The following is a 26810-nucleotide window of genomic DNA, read 5'->3' on the forward strand; positions in this document are numbered from 1 at the left end:
TTTTTCCAGTGTGGCATAATTCATTTCTATATACATTCAGTTACCTCCTGCTCCCCACCCGCTCAGCACTCAGAATTGCTAAATTTAGGGCCTCTGTGATATCTGAGCAATTTAAGGGATATGCAACATCTCTCAGGCCAAGGACATATCTCATTTTTGAGTGTGCTCCAAAAAGTGTGTGGGGCCAGGACAAAAAACTATCCAATTAATTAATTTCTATCTAATTAACATTAAAATTAATTATTTAAATATAATTAAACTGATTTATTCCCCAGCCATTTATTTCATAGCTGCCTTCTGTTGTCATGGGAAAATATACAATTTGGTGGCAAGTCTTTGGGGCCTGTACTCAAAGTTTGGAGGACTTTGTGGCCCCCAGTCATGGGTTTTGCTTCTCTGAACCAAGAACTAAGCCATGGTATCAGGTCAGGCCACAGAATCTCTGCTTCCAAAGTTTCTGTGTGAAATTAGGTTAACTTATGATGACATCAAACAAGGGAGGTGGGCAAAGCCTATGGAGAAAGAGAGTGCAGTACTGGAGGAAAATAGGGGATAATGAGGGACAGCAGGACCATCAGCAAAGATAAAGGATAAGACCAACAAATATTGCTGGCAAGAATCTTACTAAAAGCCAAAGAATACTTTCAGTCCAGCCCATTGTCAGAGAAGAGGTCCATTTATGAGATGTATACACTTCTCTCCCACTGAAATTAGCCTTGCTCTACTGCAAGGATCTAATTAGGGAGCGATTTTTTTCATGTCTCATGAATTGCTACCCTGATTTGTCTGTCACTACTTCAATCTGATTTGTCCTGTATTATGTAGTCATGGCAGCACATAAAGCTAACAAAGAGATACCTCTTTGCTTCTGGAAAACAGATTACTAGCACTAAGGATGTCAAATACAATAGAAGAAGGAATCGGTTTGTGGAAGCTGCTGCTCATTTCACTCTTGGTACTGTTTAATTGCTGATCAATATTGGTGAAACCAAAATACTCTTAAGTTTAGAGTGCTAGGCAACAGACAAGCATCACACAATCAGAAAGAACTTATATCTTTATCTGATTAGCTTCCTGCTTTCTCTTTCCACCTTTCTTTTAGCTTCTTACAGAAATTATTTTTTAACATTTAATTGGAAAGTTAAAGGGACTAGATACATTTTCATTAAATACATATGAAACATGGTAATTTAAAGCTGACGATTGACATATTGGGAACAACTTTCAGAATCTGACAAAAATATGCCAATTTTCTCTAGGACAAGAATGATTTTGAGAATCAAGCAGAATTTTTTATATGTACACAAACACACACACACACACTTTGCTGTATGCCATTGTAATGAATGCATTTTAACCATTCCAGTGTAAACAGCCTTAATAGATTGCGCTGGAATTTTACCGTGGCACTCTTTTTTTGCAGAATATTTTCAGTCTCAGCTATTATCATTCTCACCCAATTTGGATTATCACAATCCTGACATTCCAGAGTGGAGAGAAGACATTGGCCGAGTCATCAAAGCAGCTTTGGTGCATGTGAGTACCTGTGGGAAATCTACCTAATAATAAGCATAATTTTCTTAAAGTTTGAACAGTCTGTATAAGTACAATTCAGAAAAGGAGATTATAATTTTCAATTACACATTGCAACTTTGATAAAGCTAGGCTTATCACTCTGGTGCACACATGCAATTACCTAGATAAATATTGTATAACATTTTTCAGCACCCAGAAAAAATATGAAGTCATATTCAGCCCAGACTTAAGAAAAAGGGGGGATGTTTGTTTTGTTCTGTTTTTTTCAATTACTTTCCTAGTATTAAAAATGTTTTGCAGTCCTTGAAGTATTCTCCATGCAACCTTTGATGGCAAGATGATATAAACATTTTGTAGATGAAATATTGTGGTGGAGGGATTAATTATAATTTACAATTTTTCCAGTGAATCCATGATTGGCCAAGTCTGTGCATGTATATTTTGTTATTCAGTATGGATATAATATCTGCCCTCATGATCAATGTAGCTTAATCAACTCACAAAAAGATACTATCTTTACATTCATTTCCATAAATATGTTCTATGTCTTCCACCTTAAGAAAGATTATAGTAATGTTGTGGCACAAGGTGTCTTTTTTTAATTCACCAAAGATAAATTCACTATTTTTTTAAAAAAAAAATGTGATGCCTTTCATTATTACTGTGCAGGTTTTTAATATGTTGGACCTAATCTTCCATATGGTTCATTAATGTACTCTGTTCTTTATACTCAGAACATATTCAATAAAATTCTGATTAACAAGTTCAGTCTTGCAACACAAAATGCATTATCTGGCTTTTCCTTAACAGAAGAGGAACACTGGAGGAGCATTGAAAACTACTTTTTTCTTGCTACACTACAAACGAATATGAAAGAGCATTTCTTCTTGTAAACATATTGTTTTTGCTGTTTTAGAAACATCTGCCTCCATGTGTATTTTGTCCAGTGTACTGATAAAAGTTTTCCACGGCCATAAGCACTCCAAAAGGCAGTAAATAAAATGTTTTCTCATTGGCAGGATGAGCAGCTATTAATGTGGATGGGTAATTCCCAGCAAGAGTTAGGAAAAGAAATCTGTGTGGAAATTTTCCAGTTCCCAGGATATTCTTCTAAACTGAGGCCACCCTACTTTTGTCTTCTCTGGTTCCTAGGCTCTGTCCAGTCTCTGTCCTCACATCAGTACTTCTCACCTACTCTTTCTACAGCCAGGTCATATTCTTCTTCTTAGTCCTGTAGGTTGTGATGATGGGGTTTCAGCTGGCTTAGAAGTCCTCTCTTAGGCTACTGTCAACATCTTGCATTCTATTCTTTCTTGTCACTCTTTCAAAATTCAAACAGCTGGTTATGAGCTGAGCAGGACAAAGATGTTAGTGGTTGATTTCTGTGGCTGTAATCAAAACTGTTATTGTGAAGCAGAGAACCCCAAGCTTGATTTTTAAATGTTTTCCTCATTGTTTCAAATTTTATATGATTCTGCATTTCTTCAGTCTGTTCCTCTAACCCAGCTGATACTTCTTTTTTATGCAAGGTGGTGTCTGTATTCTACAAAAGGATTGACAGTCACAATAAAACATAAAACAGACTGAAATATAATGGTCATGTACATTCTGAAGCTATACCAGAAAATTCCTGTTCTTAGGAGAATTTGATAATCAAAATAAAAAGAGACAAATTATTAATTCTACTTTTACGAAAGATAGCTTATGATCATATTCCCTTTTAAGAGAATACTGACTTTTGCAGTCAATGAACACCTTTGTGAAAAATTGTAACCTTTCTGTGCAAATGGAGTTTTAATAGATATATATAGCTAAAGCCATGCATTTTGATCACTACTTTTAAAAAACAGAAGGATTTTGCATGAATAACAATTAGGATTTCATTTAGTGAATTTCAGGTCATTCTATCTTTAGAATAAAACGTGTGTGTGTGTGTGAAGGAGAGAGAGAGAGAACAAGACAGAAGGGGTGGAGATGTATAAATGGAATTCCCTATCTTTTCCAGTCCAGTTTGAATTAATCCTGATTACTTCCTATTTTGGGCTAATCACAAAAGGATCACAAAGTATGGTCTTCCAAAATTCTTGGACTATCTTATTCTCTCCTAACACTTTTTCTATACTTGGAAAGAGATTTACGGAATTGCTATGGCACAGTTTCAACCTTGGAAAACCACCATGACCATAGCAAGATGCTGGTATTGTTTGGACTCCAAATTTCAGCTTCAAGAAGATAATTATGTGTGACTGAAATAGCTTTATCAAATCCAAAGCTGGAAAGAAAGGCTACATTTTTGCAGGTACACAGGAAAGAACACTATAGACCCATTACATTTTTAGTAAAATTATTCGGCCTAAAATGGGATCTAGAACATTCACTAATTCAGAATAATTTATAACATCTGCAAGATTCTCTTTAAATTATTGATTCAATTTATTCCAAATAAGATGAAAAAAAGAATATTCAATAGACATGTATCTGTAAGTAGATTAGCTCAACTAGTTCATATTTTATTGACATTAATTTTTTTAAAAAAATTCTGTTTAGAGATTTATTATATGTAGAGCTATTAGATTAAATGTTTTCTTTCATAACTTGTTGAATTAAATGAAAACAACTCTATTGCTACAATAGAAAGGGAGTGGTTTTCTTTAAATATAGAAGCATATATTGTTATGTTTTCCACTGTTGTATCAAGTGCTAAGACATATCAGAAAGACCATTTATCTGCAGTTGTTCTCTTCTAGTAAAATAAATGTACACACTGAGAAGAAGCAGGGGCAGACAACATTGTTTTACAAAAAACCATTTCCTGTACATTAAAAAATAATGTTTTCAAACTATTACCTTCTCACGCAGTCTGGATAGTACATTGTTCAGAGGCTTCCTCAGCCATAAGCGCTCCATAAGGCAATATGGGTGGATTCATTCTCAGCATGGGTTTGGGAAGAAGATGTTGCGTGGCAATAAAATATGACTGACTTCTTGAACAACTTGTGATTTAGTACTTCCGCTTCATTGTTAATGTGCTTACAATTTGCAATTGGAATAGGAATATGTTCCCTTTTTCATCTATTTTTTTCTCCTTTTCTAGACTGTTTAAATGCAGTTTCTCTCAAAAGGGGGATGTATTTGGTGCCCTTAGCATTTCTTAGTTAAGGAGCATTAAGTTGTCATTCTGGCCTTCTAACTTAACATGTTTCTAATACACACCAGTTGCTTCAAGAAGATCATATAACAAAGTCACATCATTCTCATAACTGACCATAATATTGCACCACTACTTAAAGCATTCTGAAATCAGTTTCAGATATGCAAACAAGTCTGCTTTTAGGGAAAGTTTACAGTCCATAAATACTCTAGGTGCATACTTTGATTCCCAAACACCAGTTCCTTTGGGCAATGGGACACAACCCCCCCCCTTTTTTTTTTGGCCATTGTTTAGAGTTTGTTGAGAATTATATGACTTACAAACTAAGGATATAGCGTGTACTGTTTTCATTTTTCTCCCTTTGCTTAGGTGACTGGCATCCCCAAGGAACAAATCCTTGTAGCAGTATTCCCTGGCTTGCCCACTTCTGCTGAGCTCTTCATCCTACCACATCAAAACATCTCAGAGAGAAGGAAAAGCAGTGAAGGTGACTTGGAGCAGGTGGGAAAATCACACTGTTTCCTTTCTTTCAAGTGGTTATGTATTTCACCAATTGTTAAACAGACTCTGGACTGAAGAGAATCTCAAAATGGTATAATCTAGGATATTTAAGTTTGCCAAACTTTCTGTACAGATACTGATTTTGTCTTTAAACTGGTGATGGGCAGTCACCCAAAAATGGAAATGATCAAGTGTATTCTCTGAGTATATGATTTCTAATTTTTTAAATTTTATTTTAAAAATATTTATTTTTGGAGAGTTGACTTACCAGAACAATTTGTAAACTGTTTTGGTAGATTTGTGGCCTGAGATGTGAGATATATGTTTATAATAAATTAAAACATAGTATTTTAAAACCTGTATCTAGGAATTTAAGTAAAAAAGCAGCATAACATAAAAGCATACAAGCAATAAAACCATTGTGACAACAAGAAAAGAAAATAATGAGATAACATAGTTTTGTTCTGCAAAGGATTTTGTGTGTGTGTATGTTATGGACATTGCTGATGGAGGAGGGGGCCCTCTCCAGGGGGAAAAACACACATGCAGTACTGATTCTCTTCACATTCCAATCAAGAAATCCAGAAGACAACTGCCTTAATTTTCTGAGCTTTTCTAGTAGGAATCACTGATACTTTCTCAGTTTAGCAGGATTTTGTATTGTAGGGCAGAACAATAAACACTAGAGCTTAAACTTCTGATCTCAGCATGGTTCTTAGCTCTATATCCTGACAATGTGTGTGTGTGCGCACCTTCAAGTCAGTTTGAGACTCCTGGCGACTGCCTGGACTAGTTTTCTTGGCAAGATTTTTCAGAAGTGGTTTGCCCTTGCCTCTTTCCTAGGGCTGAGAGAGAGTGACCGGCCCAAGGTCACCAAGCTGGCTTTTTGCCCAAGCAGGACTAGAACTAACGGTCTCCCAGTTTCTATCCTGATGCCTTAACTACTGCACCAAGCTGGCTCTCTCTGCAAAGATACTACTATGTAAATAAAATTTGCTAATAAAAAAATTGGAAGAACAGAAGCATAATATACGCTTGAGGAAAAGAAGTCCGATGCCATACTTGCACAAGGGAAAGTATTGGGAGATACTGTAGGGACTCTGAAGATGGTTTTAGGACTCAGACAGAACATGTAGGAAGAAACAGATCACTCATTCATTTATTGTCAGGTTTATAATTTATATCCTTAGCATTACAATTCAGAATAACTTTATTAATAACTGATTTAAGTTTACAGTATGAGCTATCCTATGCTTGCTACCTTCTCCCAACATAAGACTGAAAATATTCACAAGCAAACAGCAAGTTAAGATTGATTGTTATCTCCTATTCTGCCTTTGATTTGGCTTGTATTAATCTGAAGTCAAGCATCTTTGCATAAAACGTTTGTTCCATCCTACTTTGCATCAGACTTGGATTACTTCAACATGATCCCAAACCATTGACCTTTTTTTCTGGTTTTACTTCTTCAATTTTATGCATATAGGCAATTAAAACATAGTGCAGAAAATAAACTGCACGTGGTTTAGATGATAACTTAATTAGCCCTTTCTGCATTGTAATTTTGATTACAATCTCTTACTCACTTGGAAGCAAATTCTCTTGAACCCAAATGGGCATACTTTTGAGTAGATATGTATAAGGTTGCACTGTTAATCAATGTGAACTTGATTAGATAGGCAATAGTTAAATCATAGTGCAAAAGAAATCCTAAAGCAATAGGCAACCAATCCAAGGTTGCTTTTTGAGCTGTAACAAAACTTTCAAGTTCTTTTTGTACTATATCCATGAACCGTGTGAGATAAAAGACAAATGGTAATAGCTGTACAAGCAGTATGTACAATAATGTTGAAATAAATTCCCCTAGTCAGAAACTGGCCACACTTTTGATTAAACTTGGATAGGAATTCTCCTGGTAGTTAATTTTTGCAGGGAGCTGAGGCTGAAGCTAGGTAGGGCAGTGATACAGATTGGTTGTGGCCTCATAATAATAGGTGATGCTAACATTTTCCTTTTGTCCCCTGGGTCTCTGGCAGTTAACACTGAAATCTCATGTTTGTTTGTTTGTTTTTTTCCCTTTTGTCAAAAGAGTAGAAAGTGTTGCTATTGATTTCCAACAATCATGGTCAGTGACAAGCAATTAAAGTGGTTCCCCAACCCTGGATTAAATAAAATTTTCTAAAGCCCAACCATTTTTGCCTATATAACACTATATTACTTAACAGCCAATGTAAAGGGAGCTGCAGTTATCCATTGTTTTGACTTCCTCCATTTTTTCCCCTTTCTTTTTTCCTTTCCATTTTAACCATGTTTTGAATTCTATCCTATTTTAGAAATATAGAACACTATCACAATATACAACCTCCTCTGTCTTTTCTATAGATTGTGTGTCCAAATATAATTGTGTCAAATTGATTTTTGCTGTCCCAACAGATTTCTGACATGCCCGCTATATCAATATTCTCTTCTAGTATCAGGCAATTACTGTAATTTATGTAATCAAATTTAATGGAAGATACTGTATTTGGAATAATTGTGTAGAATGCAATATCTCAGCAGGTGCAGCTATTCTAATCTTTGTACATTGAGTTTAGCTTGTTGTTGTTTATTAGTTCAGTCACTTCCGACTCTTCGTGACTTCATGAACCAGCCCACGCCAGAGCTTCCTGTTGGTTGTCAACACCCCCAGCTCCCCCAGGGACGAGTCTGTCACCTCTAGAATACCATCTATCCATCTTGTCCTTGGTCAGCCCCTCTTCCTTTTGCCTTCCACTCTCCCCATCATCAGCATCTTCTCCAGCGTGTCCTGTCTTCTCATTATGTGGCCAAAGTATTTCAGTTTTGCCTTTAATATCATCCCTCAAGTGAGCAGTCTGGCTTTATTTCCTGGGGTATGAACTGGTTTGATCTTCTTGCACTCCAAGGCATTCTCAGAATTTTCCTCCAACACCACAGTTCCAAAGCATCGATGTTCCTTCTCTCAGCCTTCCTTATGGTCCAGCTCTTGCAGCCATATGTTACTACGGGGAATACCATTGCTTTAACTATGCGGACCTTTGTTGTCAGCGTGATGTCTCTGCTCTTAACTATTTTATCGAGATTTGTCATTGCTGTTCTCCCAAGGATTAAGTGTCTTCTGATTTCCTGACTGCAGTCAGCATCTGCAGTAATCTTCGCACCTAGAAATACAAAGTCTTTCACTGCCTCTACATTTCTCCCTCTATTTGCCAGTTATCAATCAAGCTGGTTGCCATAATCTTGGTTTTTTTGAGGTTTAGCTGCAAGCCAGCTTTTGCACTTTCTTCTTTCACCTTCATCATAAGGCTCCTCCGTTCCTCTTCGCTTTCAGCCATCAAAGTGGTATCATCTGCATATCTGAGATTGTTAATGTTTCTTCCAGCGATTTTAACTCCAGCCTTGGATTCCTCCAGCCCAGCATGTCGCATGATGTGTTCTGAGTACAAGTTGAATAGGTAGGGTGAGAGTATACAGCCCTGCCGTACTCCTTTCCCAATCTTAAACCAGTCCGTTGTTCCGTGGTCTGTTCTTACTGTTGCTACTTGGTCGTTATACAGATTCTTCAGGAGGCAGACAAGATGACTTGGTATCCCCATACCACTAAGAACTTGCCACAATTTGTTATGGTCCACACAGTCAAAGGCTTTAGAAGAGTCAATAAAACAGAAATAGATGTTTTTCTGAAACTCCCTGGCTTTTTCCATTATCCAGCGGATACTGGCAATTTGGTCCCTAGTTCCTCTGCCTTTTCTAAACCCAGCTTGTACATCTGGCAATTCTCGCTCCATGAAGTGCTGAAGTCTACCTTGCAGGATCTTGAGCATTACCTTACTGGCATGCAAAATGAGTGCCACTATTCGATAGTTTGAACATTCTTTAGTGTTTCCCTTTTTTGGTATGGGGATATAAGTTGATTTTTTCCAATCTGATGGCCATTCTTGTGTTTTCCAAATTTGCTGGCGTATAGCATGTATTACCTTTACAGAATCATCTTGCAAGATTTTGAACAATTCAGCTGGGATACCGTCATCTCCTGCTGCCTTGTTGTTAGCAATGCTTCTTAAGGCCCATTCAACCTCACTCTTCAGGATGTCTGGCTCTAGCTTACTGACCACACCGTCAAAGCTATCGCCAATATTGTTATCCTTCCTATACAGGTCTTCTGTATATTCTTGCCACCTTTTCTTGATCTCTTCTTCTTCTGTTAGGTCCTTGCCATCTTTGTTTTTGATCATACCCATTTTTGCCTGGAATTTACCTCCGATATTTCTAATTTTCTGGAAGAGGTCTCTTGTCCTTCCTATTCTCTTGTCTTCTTCCACTTCCATACATTGCTTGTTTAAAAATAATTCCTTATCTCTTCTGGCTAACTTCTGGAATTTTGCATTTAATTGAGCATATCTCCCCCTATCACTGTTGCCTTTTGCTTTCCTTCTTTCTTGGGCTACTTCTAGTGTCTCAGCAGACAGCCATTTTGCCTTCTTGGTTTTCTCTTTCTTTGGGATGTATTTTGTTGCTGCTTCCATGACAATGTTGTGAACTTCATAGTTCTTCTGGGACCCTATCTACTAAGTCCAGTCCCTTAAATCTATTCTTCCCCTCCACTGCATATTCCTTAGGAATATTAGTGAGCTCATATCTAGCTGATCTGTGGGTCTTCCCTAATCTCTTGAGTCTGATCCTAAATTGTGGAAGAAGAAGTTCGTGATCTAAACTACAGTCAGCTCCAGGTCTTGTTTTTACCTACTGTATAGATGTCCACCACCTTTGGCTGCAAAGGATGTAGTCAATCTGATTTCGGTGTTGTCCATCTGGTGAAGTCCATGTATAAAGCCGTCTCTTAGGTTGTTGGAAGAGAGTGTTTGTTATGCAGAGTGAGTTGTCTTGGCAAAATTCTATCAGCCTATGTCCTGCTTCGTTTTGTTCTCCCAGGCCATGCTTACCTGTAATTCCAGGTGCCATTTGACTGCCCACCTTAGCATTCCAGTCTCCTGTGATGAAAATAACATCTCTTTTAGGCGTGTTGTCCAGTAGGTGCTGCAAATCCTCATAGAACTGTTCTGCTTCAGCTTCTTCAGCATCTGTGGTTGGTGCGTATATTTGGATCACTGTGATTTTAGATGGCTTGCCCTGAATTCGAATTGAGATCATTCTATCATTTTTTGGATTGTATCCAAGCACTGCTTTAGCCACTTTGCTATTAATTATGAAGGCTACTTCGTTTCTTCTGTGTTCCTCTTGTCCACAGTAGTGGTAGTAGATGGTGGTCATTAGTAGATGATGGTCAGTAGTAGATGGTGGTCATTTGATGTGAAGTGGCCTATTCCAGTCCATTTCAGTTCACTGATGCCCAAAATGTCTATCTTTAATCTTCATATCTCACCAGTAACCACATCCAATTTGCCCTGGCTCATAGATCTTACATTCCAGGTTGCAATGGTTTGTTGATCCTTAGAACATTGGATTTGCCGTTCACCACCAGCACCATTGGCCACTAGCCATCCTTTCGGCTTTGAGCTAGCTGCGTCATCACTTCTGGGGCTAGTTGAACTCATCCTCTGTTCCTCCCCAGTAGCATTTTGACCATCTTCTGACCTGGGGGTCTTATCTTCCGATGGTATACCGGCATATCTCTTGTTGTACTGATCTATTTAGTTTTCATGGCAAGAATACTGGGGTGGGTTGCCATTACCTTCCCCAGAGATTGCATTTAGTCTGACCTCTCTGTCATGACCCTCCTGTCTTGGGTGGCCCTTCACGGTTTAGTTCATGGCATCATTGAGGTGCTCAAGCTCCAGCACCATGGCAAGGTAACGATCCTTTGCTGAAGTGAGTTTAGCTTATACCTGTCAAAATCTTTCTTCTACAAAACAACTAAATGCACAGGGCACTTAAATTTTTTAAACATTTTCTTGCCTTACAGACTAATGCTTTTCCAGATTAATTGGCTCCTAGTCCATTTGTTCTAACCCACTTCAAAGTGCCAGATTTGATCTTTAAACCTGTCATGACTTGGGACCAGGAGAACTGAATGACTTCCTGTATGCACAAACCCAGACCTTGAGATTTTCTTCTGAGGAGGCTACTGAGGAAAAGAACTTTTCCACTGACTGTATTGTGGTTTATCTGGCATGATCTATCTTTGATTCCAACTGAAGTCTTCTACCCTTCCCCAGTTTTTAATCAGTTCTGTCTTTCAATTCATCAATGTAGTGATTCTTTTTGAAATTTCTAAGGACCAAGATTTATAACAGGACATTTCAGCAAATTTTATTACTCTTTGTGATGGCCTGCCAAGTAGGCATGGGTATCTAACAATCCATAGCATATATATTACAATTGTTCATATAAGTGTTGCGTGGAAAGCTTTCAAATGAAAACTTGCGATAAAGATACAGGAAGTGAAATGGATGTGATTTTGGAAGAGGGAGCTTTTGTTTCATAGTGTTTTCATTCTACTACCAAGGTCATTGAAGAAGAAACTGAGTTCCCCATTGGCAGCTGCCATTTCTCTGACACCCAGTTGTCAAGGGAATAATGCTGTGTTATAATTTAGCATAACTGAATTGTAGCTTTAGGGAGGTGATGTCAGACAAAGTTTTGGGGAAAGGCATGGCAGCTGAAATCTCCACAATGTTGTCCTGATTCGTCATGTACAAAGCAGTCACTGAATTTGGAGGGAGGCATTTTTATTTAATTTTAAAAAATTGTTATAGTTGCTTAGTAAGTAAAGGATATACAATTTTTTTTTTCAAATCAAGGGCCATGCTTGGCCTTTGAGTTGACTGGATCAACACTCCAAAAAGTGAATGGATCCAAGTTAAGGGGAAAAAAAAGTTAAATTAAATTTAAAATCACATTTAATTAAAATGATTAAATGTCTTTTATATGTTTATCCACCATGTTTTTTTTTCCTTTTTGTCAATTAAAAACTAAACTTTGGCAGCATAGAACCTATAGCTAACATAGAACCTAGTACACTCCTGCTTTAGGATTTATTTTTAAACTTTGTTGAAAGGATTCATAGCAGAAGTTACAGTAATATCCATGGGAGGACAAGGGGAGTCAGACTGATGTCAGCAGTGATGCAACCCTTGGACCCCATGACATTTGGATGTTTCCCTTTCCTCTATCATGACAAATCACTAAAAAACATGCATGTGATCAAAATGTTTTAGTATCTCCAGACGGAGCTAGCTACTTATTCTGAGGCTCCCATGAATATAAGGATTAAAAGGTAGAGTTTGTTTGTTTATATTTATTTTAGCTGCTGCCCAATTCCCAAGCTATATCAGGAAAAATACCTATCTAGTTATTTAGAATGGAGAAGCTTTATAAGAGAGTATTTAAATTTAAGAGTATTTTAATCTCTTATAGATGTAGATTGAGGCTTGACAGGTTACATGCACCTCTTTGCAATCTAACAGAGGTGATCTGAATGTGAAAGCAAGCTTCTCCAGATACTGTAGATCATTTGGATCTATCACAAACATGTAATGGTATCTGGTAATGACCTTGGGAGACAGGGCAAAGAGACACAGCCAAGGAAATGGTAAGATAAAAGGCAAATTAGCCTTCAGCAGGAGTGTAGGTGGGGCAAGCAATTCAGAAGGGACCATCCCTAGTTCCTAGGCTGTAAAGGGGGTAGGGGGAGAAGTATACTTTTAGACTTTCAGTCTATTAATATAACCTTACAAAAAAGTAGAATTAGCTCATCTGGCCATGTTTCCTGTCTGGTCTACCTTGCAAGGTTAACAATCATCAACAGTTAAGAAGATACCTTTAGATAATAAGAACCTCAAAGAGAAGGAAGAGTGCAGAAGGGATCTCTTGGTTCCCTTCTTCCTTTTCCACAGCTACTTGTACCTGGACATTGGCAACTTTCCTGAACAATACAGAACAATATACAGTGGCTTTAGGGTGCAGGAGGAAGACTTAGGTATAGAAATATTGAAGAAAGACTAATCTAAGGGATACTACGGTTCTGAAAACCAAGAGTCTTGTGGCCTCTTAAAGTAACAGACTCGTTATCACATAGATTTCTATGGATCTCAACTTCATCAAATGCTGTATATGGGGAAAAGTCTGGAGAAAATCATTTGTTATATACTTAAAGTAGTTGTAGGAGTTAGAATTAAGGGAGAAAAGAGGAGCAAGGGCAGGCAATTATGGAATAGGGAAAATTGCTTTAGCAGCTACAGGCAGAAAGATAAACTAAGTAGGAACAACAGCTTTGTTCCCAAGGTCGCAATCTAGAATGAGTGCAATGTTATCCAGTTTTATTCTGGGAGTACAGTAGGCTTTAAATTATACTAAACTCTACACTGATTGACAACACCTTACAACCAATGCAACTAGGCCTGGACTTTAGGGCAGATGCCCAGAGTCTCACAGACATGGGCAGGGCAAAGTCTTAAGGATTGGAGAAGCAAAGAAAAAAAAAACTAACATCAATATATCATTTGACTTGGACATGTTTGAGCCCAAAGGGGGTGACGTCGCTCATCAGAGCACCTCCCCACCCCCTTTCTCTTTATGCTTTAAACTGAAATATTGTGTAGTCTTCGGACAACTAGCTAGTCATTCACATAGTCATAATGTCATTATTTTTTTCTTTAAAATATGTTTTATTATTTCCTGAAATAAAGTGGAATTCATTTCCAAGTAAGACATTTACTTATATTTTATTGCTGGATTTGTATTCTACTTTTCACAAAGTAGACTGTTAAGTAGACTTGAAGCTAGGTGTCTCTGTTTCTAGTCTAACACTTTAGCCACTATGCCACACTAGTTCTTAAGAACTACCTAAATTACTGGCTCCACATTATGTCTTAACCCTTATTCTACAGTGGTTAAAATGCCCTAAGAAGACTATTAAGTCTCTGTCAGTTAGTTAGGTGAACCAGTGCACCTTTTGAGTAATTCAGAAGTTATAAGCTTAGGAAATACCCTTTTAACAAATCCATACTTTTTTGAAGATATTTTTTAGCTCTCTCTCAAGAGGGTGGGCATTGAACTTGGGTTTTTCTGAAAGCAAAGTCAAGCACATGCTCTACTACCAAGCCCTATGCTTGTGTGTGTTTGTATGTGCATGCATACAAGTGTGTGTAAGTGTGTGTAAGTGTGTGTAAGTAGAGAAAAAGAGAAAGAGGGAATTACAGTTGGAACTAAATCTGCTGCAACTCTAGTCTGTGCTAAATGCAATCTTAAAAATATATTTCTGTGACTGATAAATAATATAGCAACAATAACTTGGTAATTAAAAAATTGCAGTCTAGGTGCTAAGAGGGGCATTTTTCTGCCTCTTCATTCTCTTTTCCATTTACTTTCCCTCCAGAAGTTTTTTTTTCCCCCCCTCTTAACTTCTTCATATATTGGGATTATTCCAAGACACAAAAGGATTATGTCCTTTTGTATATGAATGATATAGTTGGGATTTTGGAAGAGCTAGCATGTAGTGAATGACTTTGCTGTTAATAGACGTTATATGCCAGTGAGAATTATTATTAATTGCTGTTGTTTATGAATATTTAATTGTGTTTTCCTCCACTCCTCTTCAGGCTGTTGAAATCCTCTTCAGTGCTCTAAATCAGAACCTGGTTCAATTTGAGTTGAAGCCTGGTGTGGAAATAATTGTTTATGTCACTCAGCTAACATTAGGTAAGTTGGCACAGGAGAAAAGATTTAGGGAACACAAGGTGATATCTTATGATTAGCTTATGTTCTTCTGAGAAGAAAATAAACATTGAAGAGGGCTATCATATTATCTTGGGCATTGTTCTTAGACAGGTTGCTACTACACTTTTAGTAAACATTCAGAAAAGCTGGTTGGGTACTCTGGGAGCTGAATTCAATACCTCTTAATGGAAGTAGGTGGGTGAAGGCTGATCTAAGTAAAATCCACTTAGATATGTTTCAGTTGAAAGGAAATGAAAAGAGGGCTGCTTGAGAAATCCAACAATTCCACAATGATAAATCTAGGTTTAGTTGAGGGACAAAACAGTTGAGTTAACTGATTCAAAGACAGAGTTATTTTTAAAAAGGCTTAGTCTGGTGCTGATGGCATAGGTAGGAGTGAAATAATCTATTCAGATTTACAAATAGATGACTGTGGCATATAACAAGAGATTTGTTTCTCCAGTTCTTTGTCCTTCAACTAAAATCTAACCATAATTTATTTTTACAACCTAGCAACCGAAGAACAGAAAACACAGGAATTTTATTGCCTTTCTACCCATAGGAAGCAATCAAGGCAACTATTTTTTAAAGTTTTTTAAAAAGGGAAAATATAAAGTGTTCTTCAATTCTTCATATTAAATTTGAGGGCTGGGGAGCACTTAGATTTGGGTACAAATGGCTTTTCAGAACCAAATGCATAGCTGTGGACATTTGAAAGCAAATTCTCTTTCCTCAGATTGAATGAGAACAAGTAGAAAAGAATTAAGGGTGTTTTTTTTCTCCTCCTAGCATTAAAGACTACAGCCAAAATCATGGTTAATCCTATTTAAAGACATGTCTGAAAAGCGTTGTCTTAACTTCTTTGCAAATACTGTTTCCGATTAGCAGCTTGGTTGAAAAGAAACCAAAATAATAAGATGGGCAGTCTGCTCACAACCTGCTGTTTCTTCTTCATTATTGAGCTACTTGGAACCTTGAGAGTTCCAAGGGAGTAGTACTGGTCCCCGACCCCACCCATGACCACACACACACACACACACACACACTGCCTTTTCTCTTGTTAATGATAATAAGGTAGTAGCAGCAAAGGCATGAGACAGATGCATCCTTTCTGCCATCTCTACATTTAATGACTTTATCTTACTGCATAATATGATCTTTTTCTACCTCTCAGCACCTCTTGTTGACCCTGGTGCTGGACATAGCAGCTCTGCAATGCTGATGCTACTCTTGGTGGTCTTTGTCGGCTTGGCTGTTTTTTTAATCTACAAGTTTAAAAGGTATGTTGGTACTCCTTTCTGCTATTCACAGAAAATCTGCTTGAGCCAAAAAAGAAAGAAAGAAAAAAAAAAACACCCTGCAGCTGGCTTTCATATACATTGATGCAGGTTTTGAAGAAAAGAAGGAAGAGGGAGGATAGGGGATGCCTTACTTGAAGAATGGAAGCAAAGATGAGTTCCAGGCATTCACTGCAAGCATGGGTATCACTCTTGTACACTGAGACAACTGCCATATGACTCAGGATATAACGTTTAGAATGCAGTTATCCATATCATTACATTGATTCCTTATATTTTGTGCTCCACAAAGCTCTCATTTCCATATATTTCCACTGTTCAAAGCAGAGTTGCAGAGCTTTTCCAGGCCAAGAGCTCCACGTGACCTTCCAGTTGTATATTGGAGTCATGTACCAAAATATACAGTAGATAAGGCTATAGGGAAGTGGGTGGGGCCATGAGAAAAGCTACATTTGACCTGATTTTGAACCCATCATTCAAAAAATTCTCAGTTTCATCCCAAAGAAATGTCTATCTGCCAGAAGTTACCATTGCTAGAGCTAGAACGTTAAACAAAACAAAACAAAATCCAGCTTTCTTGTGCAATTAAAGGGGTGGGAAGCAAAAAGGCATTGCTTTTTTTTAACTTTGGTGTATTTAACTGAGGTGTTAAGAAGGTATATGGTATTTTATTTCACTTTTTTGAACCTTATGTGGTTGCCAAGATTCTGCAACAATCCTCTTATTGGCCCTCTGTCTAACTGCCAGCAGAAAATATAGCAGAGGGGAAGATGACAGAATATCTACTTATCCTGAAAAGTGGGGTGGGGATGGGGATAGGGGTGGGGGTGGGGTTGGGGGTGGGAGGAGACACCTTAGGCATTTAAGTGAGATAACTCAAACCCATCCATAATTACAATAATGTAATTTTTATGTTGTATTGCAATACCTGATTTCCACTGATTATGAGAAAGCTCTTTTGAGAGATTAAAACAACAACAACAACTTGGACCTAGATGTAAAAAAAAGTTCCTCCTTCAGATTTGTACCTTAGGCATGTTAGATAGTTAATTCTTAGTGGCCAGGTATCTCTCTAATATCTACTACTGAACACAAAGAAGAAAGTTTACATTAGCCAAATTCGATATTGAGGAAAGATTCAATGTCTTTACCTCTATATACTGGGACAAACTGAATTAATCACTCATGTTTTCCTTTCTGTTCAAATTGATGCAAATAAGTAATTGTACCACTCTTAATCTTTAGGTATTACAAAATACCTTATACTCTCTCTTTTATCAGCTACCTCGGAAATATCCTCCAGGAACTAACTAAATTTTGTTCTATAGCCATCACTGCTTGACAGCCTAGTTTCTGATGTCCAAAATGTCATTAGAATCATATGAATATGCAGTATGGTTACCCTGTGATTAAAACAATCAGTAGTGAACAAGATTACTCATCTACTCCCATGGCCACTTTTTTTCCTAGTGATATAATTATATTTACTTATCCTTTCGGTACCTTTTAATAATCTCTGAACCAGAATTCAAACATTTTAGCACCTCTGCATTTTAACAATTTTAATAATTGTGCAGTCTCTCCTTAATAGTCTTTGTAGCACAATATCTTTTCTAATCATTTATTTCTTATTTTTATTTATAATATTTTAGTTTATTTGCTCCAATTCTTTTTCTGAATTGCACCCAATTCTGGTCACTGATTGTAATGAAGCTTTGATATGCTGTACATATCATGTTGATCAGGTTGTAAGTTACCATAGAACTGTTCTCTTTCCTGTAAGTCAGTGGTCGAAACACAGACTTACATCACCATAATATTAATTGGCTTGTCCTGGACTCTATTATGTTTTGGTGGGGGTTGAAACCCTTTTGATGGCCAGGATGGCTCCTCTAATTATTTCCTTCCTTCCTCCCTCCCTCTTTCTCACTTTTCTCTCTCTCTTTCTCCCCTTCCCTCCCCTCCACAATAGATTTGAACATCTCTTATGAGAAGTGACCATTCCAGTCCATTTCAGTTTGCTATTTTCAGAATGTCAGTGTTTCATCTTTGTATTTTTGCCTTGCAATATCGAATTTGCCTTGGTTCATGATTCTGAAATTTCATGTACCAGTGGTATACTATACATATATACATACATACATACATATATCAAACTTCCCTTTTGTGTCTGAGCCCAGCAGCTAAATATTTTGGGGGGCATTAATCTATCCACATCATACACACCAGTGCTAATATACTTGCCCTCTGCTCCCAGTAGCTCATTAGATACCTTTGGATATGGGAGAGATTCACCCTCCAGTATGATGTAGATGTTGTCCTGCTTCTGAATGTCCATTTAGTTCTCTTGGCAGAATACTGGTGTAAGGATTGCCTATTCTAAAACACCATCAGACTCATGAGCAGGATCACACAGATATCTGATTTATTAAAGAATAGTGTGCAGGATCACAAAGAAAGCTGAGAATGGAAAAAGCGTGCCAAATGCAAACTAAAAACCCTCGGTACAAACGAGATCCCTCCCCCCGTAGAATCTTCCCAGGCTCACAATCCCAGGTGCTCCTAATGGCTTCTGATGGTCCATGGGAAAAGTCCTTGAGCAGAGCACATAACCCAAACACATTCCATTGAAATGAACATAGATACAGAGCTTGGTGCAAGGTTTCACAGCAGCTCCCTCCCAAACAGAAATGCACGTCAGCACCATGGCATGTGAAACGTTACGATGTACAGTGCACATTGAAACAGTGAACATGAGAACTGGTATAGTTGCCATTTCCTCTCCAGTGGATCATATTTAATCTCATCTATAATCTATTCATCATTGGTGACTCTTCTGGGTATAGCTCATACCATCATTAGGATGTGCAAGCCTCTTCACTTCTATAAGGATACACTACAGCATATGAAGATATATACACACACAATACTCACCAAAACTAAAACACAAAGATAAGGAGACAAGATCCATTTTTGAGGTAAAAGTGCCAATAAACATTTGGAGATGCAGGTTTTGCTAGGATGGATGGATGGAAGGAAGGAAGATTTCTATGGAGAATTGTTGCTTGATTTTGACATAAGTTCATGCCTCCTGTATGTTTCCATTTTTTCCATGCCTTGTGAAAAATAGATAAGTCCTCTTCGTACTGCACAGATCACATGAGTATTTAACAAAAAAACTACATTCGTGCCAAACATGAGTTTAACTTAAAGATACCAGGTGCAAATCCAGATGTGCTTTGTTAATTTTATAGCCTGTAGAATGGGAAGAGATTGTTTCTCCATAAGCAGCATATTCACCTAACCTTCCTCACCCCTGCATTGGACATATAATGGCAGAACCCCATATATCATAGTGGATACTTGGTAGGACACTGCAGGCCCACAACTAGGGACTGTGTCACCTGGGGCAAATATGGATTCCACACCCATTTTGGCGCCCCCCCAGCACTCATTTTGGCACCCCCCCCAATGCTCATTTTGGCATTCCCCCCAGCACAGCGCCCAGGGCGCATGCCCCGCTTCCCCCTCCCTAGTTGCGGCCCTGGGACACTGAGGTAGATAGGACAGGCTTGCTAATTTGTGGGATAGAAATTTGATATTTTAAACAAAAATATACATCTTATCCAAGTAGTCTTAAATGAACCATTTGCAGATATCAGTCAATGGATAAACAGTAATACAACAAGCCAGCTAGTTATTCTGCATTACTGATGGATGTGAAATGAAAGTCCAGGGGTAGAACGTTCTGAGCAGGAACCCTAGTCATGATCATTTGAACATGAACAAACTGTCTTGAAAATTATGAATCCTTCAAAAGCTCAATGCAGTAAGGACTGAGGTGATAGGCATGCATGCATTCATGGCCCCCCTCTGTCACACAAGCATGCATTCCATTGCATCTCTTTTAAGTTTAGGCAAACAGTTAAAGAGGGCTTATGTTAGACACATGAATTTTCTAACAGCTCCTTAAGCTGCATCTCTCAATCTCTCTTGGAATTTGACATAAAGCAATAGATTTACTCTCTTGTAGAAGTACCTAGTCATTTTGTAGGTAAAGCAAATATCTCAACATCTTTAATGCTGTCTCATACAAAGATAATCGTGCTAGATAGCAGAGTTAAACTAGGGAAGTCACTACCATTAGATGTTGATGGTTTTTAAAAGGGGGATTGGACTGGACATGGAGGACTGAACTATCAACCTTTCATAGTATTGATGGCTATTTAGTAGCCTAAATCTCAATTACTGGGGTGTGAAAGTAGAAGACAGCTATTACTCTAAAAAAAAAAACCCTTCTCACCCCTATGGATGGTATGTGTCTTCTTCAACCTCAGGTCCTCTACCAGAGACCTGGGAGTTTGTCCACCAGAGGCCTGGGAGTGTGTGTGTGTGTATGGATGGATGGATGGACGGATAGATAGATAGATGATAGATTTGTGAGTTTTGTAAATACATCTGTTGGCCACTGTGTGATGCAGATTGCTGAACTGAACTGGATGAAGCACTGGTCTGGTCCAACAAAATCATTTTTAAATTCTTATAATGCTGTTTCAAAGAACTTCTCACTGTTCAGGATTGGGGAATCTGCAGCCTAATCTGTAGTGATTATTTGGACTGTATCTCATCAGGAAAGCAATGTGCATTTTTGTGATGAGATAGAATTCCAGCTAGAATATTGGCTTTCATTTAGCCGAGATAGGGGAAACATGTCTCTGCATCAATTTTTAATTTTATAAATTGCTACAATTGGCACTCTGCTGACACATATGCGGGTAGTTTATTAAAGGCCTGCATAAAGCAAGAGATGCCATTGGACATGTGCACATGGAAGAAAACTTGGAGGAATAAAAAATACCTTACTATGGAACAAAATGATGGTATAAGAAGAGTATTAATTTTGTTATATATATTTTTTCACAATTGATGTTTGTGTGTATACCTTTAGGGTGCTTTTGCACAAACAATCTAACACAGACTGAAGTGAATCTATATTTCTTCAGCATGGCAGGTGGAAAGAAAATTGGTTCAGTGTCTTTGTTATGTGTGTACATGGGTGAGATAATTTATCCTTTTCTAAATCCTCCTTAAAGTTACATACACAAGTAGTCCTCACTTAGTAATTGCCTCAGTTAGTGACCCTTTGCAATTATGACAGTGATGAAAAGCAACTTTGTGACTAATCCTCACATTTATGACCTTGACAGATCTGTAAAGTAATCTGAAGTAAGATCCTAAGCACGGTTGTGGTTTCACTTAGTGACCACTTTGCTTAACAACCAAGTTGCTGGTCCCAATTGTGGTCACTAAATGAGGACTACCTGTAATTTAGCTATTGTGCTTTACAGTAGATATATGACTTCATAGAAGTCTTTGTTGTTTAGGACTAAATCTCAGTAGAGACTCAGTTATCTGGGGTGCTCTAGTATAATGACAATAGTTACCATGTTAGAAATGAGTGAGCAAGTTTCTGCTTGTCTCCAAAATTACTAGAACATTTCAAAATTGCAAGTAAACACTGTATGAATATATTTGGATGTGGGGTAAATTCACAAGTTCTTCTTGGCAAGATCCCCAATGTTCATCTTCCTTTATAAATTTGGAAGAGTCATATAACATTTTCAAGGGAAAATCAACACTATAGTAGAAAACACTTCATGAATACTGGACCAATGTCTACCTTATGTTAAGATTTCTAATATTAATTTGTCATATTCTAATTTTCCTTTCTGATCTGACTGAGGATGGCCACGGTCCCACCAAAAGAGTCATAGGAATTTTTTAAATGATATTTTTAATATACTCTCAGAAACATGCTTAAAACAGAAGGGCATATTTGCAAGAAAACTGGAATATTTCATGTCAAGAAGTCTGGACTGCCTCATCTGACCCAAGTTTGTTTTATAATTCCAGCAGTATCCAGTTGAAGACGGAGAGAACTGTCTTTTTAGTTGCTGTTTTCTTTTGGTCTGCCACCTACAGAGAAGTTTTATTGAGTTCAGGAAGCTCAGTTCATTCATTAACATGATATTCAGATCTGTGCAGAAGTGCTTTTGTTTTGATGAAGAGGCTGTTAAAGCACATCTTCAAAGAGCTCAACAAAGAGAAGCAGCTTCCTATTTCTAAGCAGCAAAGTGGTCAAGAAAAAATGGCTTCTGCAAATGTGTGGAAGCCACTTTTATCAAAGCAAAATGGCTGGTCAAGACAGATCAGCCCTGCCTTTCTGCTTCTAATTGAAGATTCAAGGCAGAATACATTGCTTCTTCAGCATAAGGCATCTTACTGGGGCCAGCCCACCTTGCATACCCCTTTATGCCCATCTAAATTTAATCAAAAGTGTGGCAGGGAGAAGAAATCTTCTGACATAAGGCACTCTATTCAATAAGCTCTGGACATTTCCATATGTATTTCCCATATATTGCTTTGGAAATGTATTTACTTAGGTGACCCCTGTAAAATGTAGCAGTAAAATTTGGATTAAGCTGAGAGTATGGAATTTTATTCTGATTTTTTTCCCCCTCTTATCTAGCTTCTGTAATATGGCGGAGAAGGGAAAACCTAAACCCCATTTAAGTTGAAAAGGTTTACAGCCAGTAGAGATACTAGGACCAGAATCAGAAAAGGCAAGCTTTCCAAGAAATAATGACATATTTATATGAGTTACTAATGACCTAATTAAGATATATAAAATCAGGCAAGCATGCACCAAAGCTAAATGAGCCTGGCTCATAATTTTCAAGAGAACTAGGATGATCATATAGATCTTAGAAGATAGATCATACAGAAATATCAAAGGTAGCTGATAACTTTTTGCCCTAGAGAAAATAAGATTAAGCAGAAATGTTGATACTTTTCCTCCCAGCCATTTAACAACCATTTAAAAGGATGTCAAAAGGAGGTGAATAAAGGAAGAGTCACACAACATTTATTTTGCAGAAAGCTCTAACTGTCTGGAAAAGCAATCAGCCTGAACACAGAGCAGACAGTGAGGTATATGTTACCATTCAGATTTGTTAAATATTTTCTGTTATTCTTCTCTTTTTGATAATCTTTGATATAAGTAAGCTCCTTATTTAAACAACAACAACAACAACATTGTTTTTGTTGTCCAGGACTCCTTCTGCTCTTTAATGCTTTTGCTTCAGTTGTTGGCACTGCTGTTTGATCTGATTCTCTTTGATAACTCCATGAATTTATTAGTTGACATCAATGATCAAGTCTTCTTCATCATATCAGATATCTTACAGCAGCATTAGAAAATTACACCATTTGCTGTTTGTAACAGAGCATGTAACTCTGACAGCAGAAGTATTCACTGAGTTAAAGTCAGAAGTGGAAAAGTATCTCATCTGATATTTAGAGATTTAGACTCTAAGGAATAGTATTCCAAGAATCTCCCCGAATTCCCAGGGGATTTTGATTAGATTCAGATTAGAGAAGCCTATTTAATTGTTTCCTTCCATTCCAATGCTCCCATAAAGCCATCTCTTCCCCCAAGTGTTTCATTAAATAGGATTTTGTGAAAGGTGAAAGGTCCCCTGTGCAAGCACTGAGTCATGTCTGACCCTTTGGAGGGACACCACTTTTGCGACATTTTCTTGGCAGACTATAGAGCAGGGTGGTTTGCCTTGCCTTCCCCAGTCGTCACCTTCCCCAGCAAGCTGGGTACTCATTTTACCAACCTCAGAAGGATGGAAGGCTGAGTCAACCTGAGCTGGCTACCCAAGAATCCAGCTGCCGCTAGGATCGAACTCGGGTCGTGGGGAGAGTTTTCAGTTGCAATACTGCTGCCTACTACTCTATGCCACACGAAGCTCATAAATAGGATTTTACTGGGTTAGAATTCCAGCATGCAAATGCTACAAAAACTTGACCAGTAGAAATTTTTTCTAGACATGATTTAGAAAATGAAGATGTTGCAGTTTTTCTCCAATTAATCTGAATGTTTTATTTCTTTTTCCTTTTATGCAGATGTTCTCTCTCTCTCTCTCTCTCTCTCTCTCTCTCTTTCTCTGTCTCTCTCTCTTTCTGTGTGTTTCGTATTGCCAGCATATGTATGAACGGGGTGAGGGGGTACAAATCGCAAAACACATGTTACAACATCATGTTACAACATCATGACACAAATTATGTCTTATATACTTGTGTCTATAGTCAGGACCCAAATACAAAATGCCAGGGCTTGTGTTGTGATATTGTAGTGCAAATGTTTTTGTTTTTTTTTTAACTTGGTGGTTTGTATTGGATGCTTATGAGTATCAGCTCTCATAAACTGAGGATATAGGATTTCACTCTTCCAGATCTGACTCTCTTGTGAATTTTTTCTAACATGTTGAATACTTCCTCCTGCATATGTACTGAAATTAGGCCCAACACTTTCAGAGGCATTTTGAAATGTTAACTATACTCATCATACTTTCTTCCTCTTATTTTTGTGATACAACTTATCTAAATGGTAAATCACTGTTACTGTTAATAAGACAACTATCTTTGTTATTTAGAATAGTTAAATATATAATTGAAGATCTGTTTCTTTTATATTCAGGAAAATTCCATGGATCAACATCTATGCTCAGGTCCAACATGACAAAGAACAGGAGATGATTGGTTCTGTTGGCCAAAATGAAAATACACCCAAAATCACACTTAGTGAATTCACAGACGCTGAAGAACTCATGGACAAAGAGTTGGACACACGGGTTATAGGTAAACATCATGGGAATCCAGCCAATGGCAATGACAGTCACCATCCCTTAACCAGACATCGCCAATCTAAGGACCTGAATTGTCACTGTGAAAGAAGGAGGAAAACTGATCATAATATTTTACTTAATTAATTCATATTGTGTTAATAGTTAATTAAAATCAAAACAATTTTAGTTTTCATTTGAACCCCCACCCCCAACATTTTATATGATCCTGGTTCATAATTCAAAGTGTTTGCCAAAATATGATTGTGTATCCCTTAAACATATACAAGATTCTTTGCTTCTTATCTTCTTCCATTGATGAACATAAATATCTCTCACATAAAATAGATTTATATTAATAGAAAATGCAAGAAATATACTGTCAAATTTACTCAACAGGCAGGACTATAATAAATTAGGCAAACTCATAATATCCCAATAACTTACAATAAGTAATATTTATTAAATAAAAGTTAGGAAACCATAACAAAAGTATTCTAGTGACTGCTGTGTTTCAAGAGGAAGCCTTATATACAAAATAAATCAAATTCTTTTGCAGCTCTTTTTCTTTCCTGCCCTGGACCAGGCTGCCTGGCCCTTTCTTTTGTGTGGGACGGCCAGTTTCCATCTGTCCCTTACATATGCAATAGACAGATCTGCTACCCTGAGATTTAATTAATTTTGAGATAATTAATTCTTACATACCTTATCTTCTGGACATTATTATAATGTTTTTCTTCCTGGAAATTTTTCAACTCTTGAAAAGCAATAAAGCATTAGAAAGCCACTACTGAAACACATAAACTGTGTTTCAATAAATAAGGAAAAAGTGATTGAATGAGAAATTGGAACAGACGGCCCAGTGATGGTTCACATCACAAAATAGATGCTACCATTTCCAATTCAGTGTCTAAATCTGTGCTTAACTCTTTCTCATCTGACTCCCATCATCTATTGTCATACTATCAGTCGCTGTCTTTTCCATGACTCTATGCTTTCAAATGTATAGTGCCCTTATTTTATATAAGAGTCATTTCTTGGGTTCTCAGCCAAAACATAGCAGGAAATGCAGTTTTGTTGTTTGTGTATCAATTTCCACAAACCATTCACCTATCAGGACAAAGAAAAATAGTTGTTCAAATCAAAGCAAAAAAAAATTAAAGGGAATCAACAAAATAGCAAATAGACAAAACTATTTAGTGTTTGGCACATGAACAATATTCAGAATGAAATCAAGATGCAGTTTGCAAATCTACTTACTCTCCCTTTCTTCTTTTGCTTAGGAAGCATCTCAACGATCTCCAACAGTGAAAGCACAAAGGAAATACCGAACTGCACTAGTGTTTAATACCAGGAATCCATTTTGACAACGTTTCCCAGTTTTTATTTTGTAATTAATATTATGATTATATAAAGGGAAATTCTTCTTGTTATTATTATTAATATTAATGGTGTGGAATTTTTGTTTTGCTTCGTTTTGTTTTGCAGGGAACATTCATAAATAGAGCATTTGGCAAACTGTATCACAGTATGATATACAGCTGAATGAAAGCTCGGTATAAGATCCTAAACTTAAATTGAAAGAATTGTGCTGTTTTGCCAGTGGCAATCTCAAAAGGCTATTTAATTGCTCTTATTAGACATGCTTGTCTCCAGTGCTTTCAGCTCACTGGCATTATCTGATAAATCTTGAAAATTGTTTCTTTGGGGTTCCTTCTGAAATATTTTTTTTAGATCCCAATGAGGATGGGTGGGATGCACAAAATGGCCAAACCAAGATTGACCAAATTTCTGAAGAGGCCCTCACTGGTGCATGTTCATACTGATGGTATAATGTAGATACTTACCATGTAAATATCTTTTTATTTCTTTAGAAATAATTTAATGTTTAGCAAAAGATAAATTTAAAATGAATAAAACATACACAGGCACACACAC

At 37.4% G+C, this 26810-nt stretch overlaps 1 protein-coding gene across 1 annotated transcript in view; it reads left to right on the forward strand.

Moving 5' to 3' along the window:
* SORCS3 (sortilin related VPS10 domain containing receptor 3) overlaps nt 1-26240 on the forward strand; it is a 516059-nt gene extending 489819 nt beyond the window's left edge. The window contains exons 22-27 of the mRNA XM_063307802.1: nt 1424-1536; nt 5057-5188; nt 14767-14866; nt 16059-16164; nt 24728-24888; nt 26156-26240. Coding sequence (XP_063163872.1) covers nt 1424-1536; nt 5057-5188; nt 14767-14866; nt 16059-16164; nt 24728-24888; nt 26156-26220 — 677 coding nt within the window. The 3' untranslated portion in view covers nt 26221-26240. The remainder of the gene's footprint in view (nt 1-1423; nt 1537-5056; nt 5189-14766; nt 14867-16058; nt 16165-24727; nt 24889-26155) is intronic.
* The last annotated feature ends 570 nt before the right edge of the window (nt 26241-26810 follow it).

This window comes from Candoia aspera, chromosome 6 (assembly GCF_035149785.1).
Source record: "Candoia aspera isolate rCanAsp1 chromosome 6, rCanAsp1.hap2, whole genome shotgun sequence".
NCBI classification, from domain to species: Eukaryota; Metazoa; Chordata; class Lepidosauria; order Squamata; family Boidae; genus Candoia; species Candoia aspera.